Source organism: Oryza sativa, chromosome 5 (assembly GCF_034140825.1).
Source record: "Oryza sativa Japonica Group chromosome 5, ASM3414082v1".
In the NCBI taxonomy this organism is placed as follows: Eukaryota; Viridiplantae; Streptophyta; class Magnoliopsida; order Poales; family Poaceae; genus Oryza; species Oryza sativa.
This window is the reverse complement of record NC_089039.1, coordinates 6,347,501-6,356,602: the sequence shown is the minus strand read 5'-3', so window position 1 is coordinate 6,356,602 and position 9,102 is coordinate 6,347,501. Positions and strand designations below refer to the sequence as shown.

At 43.6% G+C, this 9,102-nt stretch overlaps 1 protein-coding gene across 1 annotated transcript; it reads right to left on the bottom strand.

Moving 5' to 3' along the window:
* Positions 1-358: 358 nt before the first annotated feature.
* LOC107276771 (lachrymatory-factor synthase) lies at positions 359-1,317 on the bottom strand. The gene has a single exon (XM_015783448.3). The coding sequence runs from the start codon at positions 1,282-1,284 to the stop codon at positions 673-675; it is 612 nt and encodes a 203-aa protein (XP_015638934.1). The 5' UTR covers positions 1,285-1,317; the 3' UTR covers positions 359-672.
* Positions 1,318-9,102: the final 7,785 nt, after the last annotated feature.

The window sequence follows — 9,102 nt, the reverse complement described above, 5'->3', positions numbered from 1 at the left end:
GTGAAAAAGGATGAAATAAGCTAAAATTAAAAACAAAATAAATGGCCCTATAATATCTTACAAGTTGTTTAAGAGGTTAGTTGTCAAACATGGTAGGTAAGTAATATACAGTTACGATTGCCCGCTGTTAATCAAAAAATAATCACTACCTCCTCTTTTCCTCTTAAGTATCATGCCAACCTCAATAAATATATATGAATCCTAAGGACATGTATAATGGTGATGAACAGTAGACTCTCAACTTGGCTAATTAGGAATATTCACTGACATGGAAAAGAAAGAAAGAGAAGAGACAAAATATCATTGGTATTGTCCAAGAGGCTGTACTAGGCTCTATCATTGTACATGTCCAAAGCTATGTCTACCATAGTACCATCATTAAATTTGACTGAAATGTTTACAGATTTCTCCAAGTATGACATGCCATTTATCTCCACATATGACATGCTATATATTGCCAAATTTTAATTAACATGAGAGTATATCACAGCTGTCCTAATAATAACTGCAGAAACATTTTTGTCATATCAATATGATACCATACAGTAAAAAAACATAGGGCTCCTTCCCCCCTACAAACAACCAAATGAACAACACAACAATTAATACTTGATACGATATAAAACAGTGCAATAAAACCCCACGAAACAGTAACGCCAACTTGGTTGATCCTCAAACAGCAATGGACGTTCCAAGCTTGTTCACGTCGCCGGAGTTGGCGGCCTCCATCGCCACCGCGGCGGCGGCGGCGGCGTCGCCACGGCGGCCGGCGAGCGCCTCCTGCACCCTACGCGCCATGCCGTCGATCCCGTCCTGCAGCCGCGCGGCGAGCGCCTCCTTGGCCGTGCCGGCCACGGGCTCGCACTCGAACTCCCACCGGAGCTCGCACCCGCCGGCGGCGGCGGCGGCGCCGGCGGCGGCGACGCTGAGCGTGGCGAAGAACGTGCCGAAGCCCATGTTGTTGTCGTTCATCTCGTACCGCAGCGCCCGCCCGGCAGCGTCGTGCTCGAGCAGCGTCTCGTGCGCCCAGTCGGCGGCGCCGGCGACGCCGCCGGCGCGGCCGGGGACGCCCTCGCAGTAGCGCACGCACCCCGGCGAGCGCGGCGAGCCGGAGACGCGGCGGCACTTGGCGACGCCCGGGTGCCACCGGTGGAACGCCAGGAAGTCGGAGAGCAGCGCCCACGCCTCGTCGGCCGTCGCCGCCGGCGCCGCCGCCGTCACCCGCCCCGTCCACTCCAGCTCCTGCTTCCTCCTCGCCGCCGCCGCCGCCGCCGCCGCCGCCATTGCTGTACTCCTACCTACTCGTGCTCTGTGTCCAAGAGCTAGTGTGTACGTGTCATACTGTTTTATAGGGCGGGAAAACGGGTTTCGGGTTTACGGGCAGGGACATGTGGGACCCGGAAATGAGGCAGTATTGGGGCAAGTGGTACACTGTGCCATCACGTCATGCCAGGGATTGGGACCCACGGGAATGTACGGCCCGTGTTGTCATGAACTGTTTGTGCATCTGACTCTGATCCCCTGTGAGCCTAACGATATCGACAGTAAGGCCATGCCCAATGCCAGCCGTGGCGAGTGGTCTCCTCTGGTCACATCAGAATGAATATAGAGCAAAAACCGTCATCTCGATTGAGCAAGTGGCTCTATAGAGAAGACACTCATGCTTTACTGAGAAGACGATGGTTTTGGTGGATCAGAAGAGAGGACAATGAATGGAAATTGGAGATCCAGAGGAGATTGGGATGGATGATTTTGGAGAGCAAAATGGACGATTGGGAAGCAATCAAGTCACCATTGACAAAATCAGGTCACATCCGGCCTTTCGAATTAACGCGAATTTATGGGATCGAGCTCTAGTTCTATTAGACCGACTTCACACTACTGCTTTATTGAGGTCACCACCTACGCCGTCGTTCATCTGGTTCTAACACATCTTCTAATGACATGCAAGAGGGAAAGAGGCAAGAATGGGACAAGGTAGATGGAGATGATGCCATCAATCGGCTCTCCCTATGAAAAGAGGAAAGGAACTTAGGACAAAGTTAGATAGAGAAAAGTTCTCCATGACAAAAGGTAGGACAGGTGGTCAGAGAGAATGTGTAAGGAGGGAGAAGCGGTGGCAATAGGGGGTCATCGCTGGTTGTGGCAAAGAAAGATGGGGATCTACGGAGAAAGAAAGCATGGAGGAGAGGAAAAAGATGTTTAGAGTAGCTGACAGTGGGTCCTTCTCATGAGGTTAATCCTTTTTCTTTTGCCATAGTAGGATTTAAAATATATAAAAAAAATAAACTATGGGTGGTGTGGTCTATTTATGACCACACAAAGATGTCGGTTTTTAGATTTAGAAGTGACATATGCCAATTAATTAATATATCAAGGTTAGATAGATTTAACCATACGGTCTTGTCTGAGATGCGCTAGTTTTTGTTAATAATATCTTGCACGAATTATATATATCATACGTTGGAACTTTGTATGAGTTTCATGTGAGTTACGAATGGTACTCATGTGTGAACGGGTGTTACGTGTGTTCATCTTCTATGTGACCGTAAAAGGTTTTTCGATATAGTCCATCAGAACTGATAATAAATGTCATGTGCATAATTTGATTAGGGGATTTAATTAAACCGAAATTTGCACCATCAAATTTCTGCTGCATGAATTGCATGTGTTACTCTCCTTCTCAAACAACCATTGAATGGACTATGTGTCTCTAACAAAAAGTTGGATTGTGGCTTGAGACCTTGGGTTAAGGTTCATGATCGAAGTTTTATAGAATTAATTATTATAGTGATACCAGATAGGGTTCAGAGGGATCCAAAAGTGGTAGCATGAGTATGGTAGTTGGCTCTTGGCTGTGGGGGTGGTAACTGATAAGAGGGAGACAATTAAGGAACAAAAATTTTACAAGGCAATGAGAGCATGCACATCGACCCATGGGGTATAGGAGCCTCCTGAATCCTGATACAGATGAGGATGTTAGATGGGGTGACTCAGCTAGACTGATCCTCACCGGAGACAGGTCAGTGAGGCAGCACCATGTGCGAAAGGCTATATACACATAATTCCTACAAAAGTACAATTGTAGTTAATTTCAGAATCACTATATTGATAAAATCGAAAGTAAATTAAAAAATATCAAGACAGGTTCTTTCTGCTTCGTAATACAAGACATGCATGTATATGTGTAATTAACTAACACATCTTATAAAATTATTTTTTTAAACCCTCCACACTCAAGATCTCTAATTCCATAGGATGCATATGCATTGTTTTATTAGGATTGTTCAAACGAGGAACTGATAATAATTCTTTCTTATCATTACATTAATGATAGTTACGCATTATATGTTGGAATAGATGGAGTACAAATTTCGAAGCTACTTTAAACTAAATTTATTTATTATGATCTTAATTTAGAATCAAACATCAGAAAATAGAATTCACTTGTATATGAATATTTACTCAGCAGATTATATACAAAATTTAAAAAGCATTAAATGCATTATTTATATAAATATATGTAATATCACTAGCATGTACAAATGCACAGATTAATATCTATGTTACCATGGTTTTCCTTTCAGCTAATAAGTCGTTGTCAATATTTAAATTTTAAAACGTATTTTCGTAGTTGATTTTAGTTTTTCATCATAATTTATTTTACTGAATTACTAAGTACACAGGTTTTCCGTCAAAATTATATTTTCGACCCCCTTTGATTCAAAGAAATTTCATATGAATTTTAAAGGATTTCATTCCTATAGGAAATTTTTTCTATATAGCACTTTGTATCAAAGGAATGAATCCTATGGAATGCCTCTTCCCATGTAAGTTTTGGAGGAAATTTAACATGAGGTAAAACCTCATAGAAAGAATTCTTTGAGTCTTTATCTCTCCTCAAATTTGGTGCTATCAAATGGTCATTTATATGTTTTTCCTGTGCTTTGCAATCCTCTGTTTTACACTTGTATTCCTGTCAGAATCCTATCATTTTCCTATTCCTCTATTTTTTTCCTTCCTGTGATTCAAAGAGGCCCTTATTTTTTAATAAGCCTTTTTACGGGTTATCCTCAGCTGTGAGCTAGATGGTCAAGTTCCTTATCTTAAATAGTATATAATATCTTCAAAGAAAGTGCTATAGTTGTTAGCATGATTACATACAGAAGTTTTGTCTCCATCCTAAAATATATGAGACCAAGCATGCATCTCTAACATACTACATAAATCAGACTTTCCAAACACCTATATAGCCAGCTCTGCAACTGATTTGTCAAGCCAAACCTATGGTTCATTCTAACAGACTCTCCATTTCGAATCTATGACACCAGGACCCATTTGTTAGCTTATACTACTCTCTTCTTCTTCCTTCTCTTTCTCCCTCCCTTTCTATCTTCCCTGGGGCGGGAGGCGACAATAGGAACACATGGCGGCAAGGGCGAGGTGGGGACTGAAGGTGGCGGCAAGGGCATGGCGGGCAATGGCGATAGAGCAACGGGGGATGGGAGCCACGCCAATGACACGGGGTGGCAGCGGCCACCGTGGATGGTGGCGAGTCTTTGGTGATGCTGCCAAGGGAAGAATTAGGGGAGGAGGAGGAGGTGGTAGCGGATGGTGAAGGCTAGCAGCTCTGCGACGACTTCAGCCAGTGGCGACCATCGATGGGAGAGGCACGTGGGCGGTGCTGCTGCTCCTCGCCGTTGCGTTGGATGGGTAGGTAGTGGGGGGACTCGCGGTGGCGATGGAAATTGGCACATGGAGGAGCTGTGCCAAGGAGAAGGAGCGACTGAAATACCATCAAGTAACCGCCGCTGTGCCCCTCTCCATCGATCTGAGTCCTGGCCCGTCGTGACGACGAGACAGTGCAGAAGAGGGAAGAGAAGGTGGGAATCACCTTTGGCAAGCCAAGAAGGCTGGCTAGATTTAGCCAATCGGAGAGTTGATTCAGACAGCAAGGTGGCTTGGATAGCCAGATAGCAAGTTTTTTGGAGTGTGCTTTTTCTCTTCACTCTCCAAATTTTAGCTTGGAGAGTCAAATAGCCATTTTCTTGGAAATGCTCTTAGAATGCAAAGTGAAACCTCATAAGCTTAAATGATTACTATATGAAAATATTAGAAATCAGAGTAAATTTTACAAAACTATATGTATTTTGATCAAATTATTGAAAAACTACATATTTAACGCGTTGTATTACAAAACTACAGATTTAAGGCTAAGTATCACAAAACTGAATATTTAGTATTGAAGTTATCACAAAACTATAGCTTTTAGAGTTCATATCCCTAGCACTATTGTAATATGTTTGAGCTATAAAGATTATTGTTTTGTGACTAAATTGGTTATAAAACATGTAGTTTTGTGATAATTTAGTAACTAATTAAACATGTAGTTTTATGACACTTCATCTTAAATGTATAATTTTGTGATAAATTTGTTGTTAAATATATAGTTTTGTGCTGCATCGAGTTAAATCTGTAGTCGTGCGATGGTTTGGTCATACTATATGTAGTTTTGTGAAATTTATTCTAGAAATTAATATGTAAAAATGATATTAATATAATTATAATGAAAATACTTTCTATAGTTATTTTTAATAATTATTAAATAAATAAATAGAAAAGTAATGACATAACATGCGCAGTGGGGATATTGTATTAGACATTCACAACGTCAAGTAAAAAGATATAGAGCGATGTAGTATTTCAAGAATGTATTTTGTTCTCTTAGCAAGTTAATTATCTATGAGATATTCAATATATATAACACAAGTTAAAATTAAGGCTTTTGTGTTCTCTCAGTTAAAATACACAATAGGACAAAAGCTGACCAAACAGATCCCGGAGTGGGCCACGGGCGATCTCACAATCAGTCCCAAGTTACTAGCTGTGGACCTTGAATCAACACATGGCCTGGATCGGAGCTTACAAAAGTCAGGATTACTATTTGATGGGTCAAGAACTGAAGATGCATGGCAACCGGGACCAGCCGATTCCATTTCAGGGCTAGCTCACTTTTGTGCGCTCCCAACCTCTTACATATCGATGCTGGACCTGGTAGGGGCCGGGTGGTAGGCCTACATATATTGCTTGTCTAATTGAAATTAAGTTTCCAAAATTTTGGGTTTACTTGTTTGTCCCGGTAGGATATGATGTTCTTCAGGTGAAAATTTTAATATTCTTTAATTCAGCAAAATTTATTAGGAAAACCACTCATTTATTTATTTATTTATCCTACATTTTGTAATTTTCTTTCTCAAAATTATATTACCGCATTCCGAAATGGTGAACCACACTAGCAAGTCTAGTTAAGCATTCGATGTTAGAGTCACGATATAGCTTACGTATGACCTAGAAAAGTATTAAACGGGAATGCAGGAGGTGTCAAACAGCAGAGGTACGAATGGCCGCATAATATATCACACAGTTAGGGGGCCGGTGTTTTTGGTTGCCAGTCACATTTTGCCACAATTTGCCATGCCTAATGTTAGGTACGTTTGCCAACATGGGCAGTTTTTCGTTTGCGATGTGCGTGCTACCTATTGATTTGTCGCGGTGCGGTGTAGTGCCAACTGAGGGTTGAGGGTTAAGGGGGGAGGCTCACTAATGAGCTGGCTGAACTGCCATGGTGTAGGAGGAATTGCGACTCGGGACATGGTAGTGGGTAGTGTCTATGATTGATCACATACTCACATTAGTGTTTGGTACGTGTAGGTAAGCCTGAGCTCTCGATCTCGATCTAAAGAACAGTAAATGAATTTTGGCTAATTTTATGAACACATCAACATCATAATTGATAAAAAAGAAATATCTGTTTTGAGAATAAAACAAAGAAAGGTTAATTAGATCGTTCTCCAACATGTAGAAATTCTCTTTAGTGAGACCAAATCTGCTATAGGATCTTATCTGATGGGTCTATGGTGGTTACAGGCAGGCAAATTAAAGCAAGGTGTCATGGGTGCTTGCTGCACCAGGCATGCTGCCTGCAGGCTTTAGGGTTGTGTGTGATCAGTTTAGCCAGAGCCACCATATATAACACTGGACCCCGGCCCCAACCTATCACGTCATTAGCAATATTGCTTGCATACAGGATTCCTCCCATTAATCATGAAATAATGCATGCTGCAATGGTCGGGGCCATCCTAAACCCTAGCTGTGTCTCTGCGTCGTCGTCAGATTGGCTCGACATATAACTGATCTCTTCCATAATTCATGTGCTATGTACCAGGCACTGTCCCTCACCTTTGATTCCTGATGAGTCAATCGGTCGATCAGTCGAAGGTGTGTAACAGTGATCACCATGCATCCATGGCCCCTCACATTCCGGCCATGAGTGACAAGGCCAGACAATATGGCTAGCATGGTCACAGGTTTTGATACCTAGCGATAGCAGGACCATCCCCTTCGCGAGGTCGACGGCGATCGATGGATTGGTCGTTAAATAGGCAAAAATGTGGACATCTTCACCAATAGTGAAAACCGGCAAATGTCACACCTATGGCTAAGGCTAGATGTGACAATTTTCCCACTGGGGCCAGTCCCCGGCGGATACCAACCCCAACGGGGTCATGGTCGGGTGGGATTTCCCTCCCATAGTGAGCGGGAGTAGGGCCTCATAAATTTGTGGGGTGGGGACGGGGGAGAGAATTCACCCACGGGTGATCCGGCGGGGCCCCAAGGTTTGGGCTCTCAGTAAAATATAGCTAAGTTCAAGGTCCATCTAACCCATTTCAATGGAGGGATATATAAACTCCAGGATGGAGCACTGGTAGCACAGATCTGTGATACGCCGGTAGCCTGCGCAAGTGAGTACACTGGTGGAGAAACCATCTTTCCTCCCGGTTGGTAACCCCCCTTTAGTCCCGGTTTTCCAACCGGGAATAGCAATCCGGGACTAAAGATTTCTATCTTTAGTCCCGGGTGAAATAACCAGGACTAAAGATGGAAAGATCCATCTTTAGTCCCGGTTGGTAACACCAACCGGGACTAAAGAGAGGGATCTTTAGTCCCGGTCGTTGTTACTAACCGGGAGTAAAGAGAGAATAGCGGCGGTACCAAATGGTCCCCTTTTCTTTTTTTTCCTTTTTATTTTCTCCCGAATCAAGTGGCATGCAAATTCCCAAATCAAACTCTAAATCCCAAATCAGAGTAACATCCCAAATTCACATCACAAAACTTAGAGTTACACACAAATCAAATACATCATAAATCCTAAAAAATTACACACAAATCAAATACATCACAGATCCTAAAAAATTACACACAAATAAAATACATCACGGATCCATACAATAAATCACAAATTTATACATCTCAGGGAATCACAAATTATATATAAAAAATCACAAAGCCGCTCGCCACGGCCGCTGCCTGCGGCCCCGCTGCCGCCGGCCGATGGGCACGGCCCCGCCACCCGCCGCCCGCCACGGCCGCCGCATATGGCCGCCGCGCACAGTGCCACCGCCTGCAGTGGCCCCGCCGCCCGCCACGGCCCCACCACCCGCCACGGCCGCTGCCGCCCACCGCCGTGCACGGCGCCGCCGGCCGCCGCCCCACCGGATGGGAAGGGGAGGAGGGGGAGGAGAAGAGGAAGGGGAGGAGGTGGAAGAGATGGAGGAGAGGGGATGAGGAAGAGAGGATAAATGTGAGTTGAGATCTGTGTGAGAGGAGAGGAGGAGAAGGGGAGGAGATTCGATCTGTGTGAGTTGAGAGGATAAGTGATAGGAATTATATACTACGCGTTCAATTTTAGTAGATGATCTTTACTCCCAGTTGGTAGGACCAACCGTGACTAAAGTGGTAATCTTTAGTCTCGGTTGGTAGTATCAACCGGGACTAAAGATCCACGGCACCCTGACATGCCTCTGACAGGGGATGAACCGGGACCAAAGATCAAAATTTTTTTAACCAGGACTAAAAAGACTAAAAATTATTTTTAGTCCCGATTTTTAATGGAACTGGGACTATTGTGGAATTTGGTTGACCGACCAAAGATGGTTTCTCCACCAGTGGTATTATTAAGTTATGCTACTGCTGTAGGGTTGTGATTCATGTCTGATTGTTACTCGATTAATTTATGGCTGCTAGTTCTCGGTTATGTTAATA

What these genes read in the sequence shown, in the direction of transcription:
- LOC107276771 (XM_015783448.3), bottom strand. Translation starts at nt 1,284, where the DNA reads ATGGCGGCGGCGGCGGCGGCGGCGGCGGCGAGGAGGAAGCAGGAGCTG.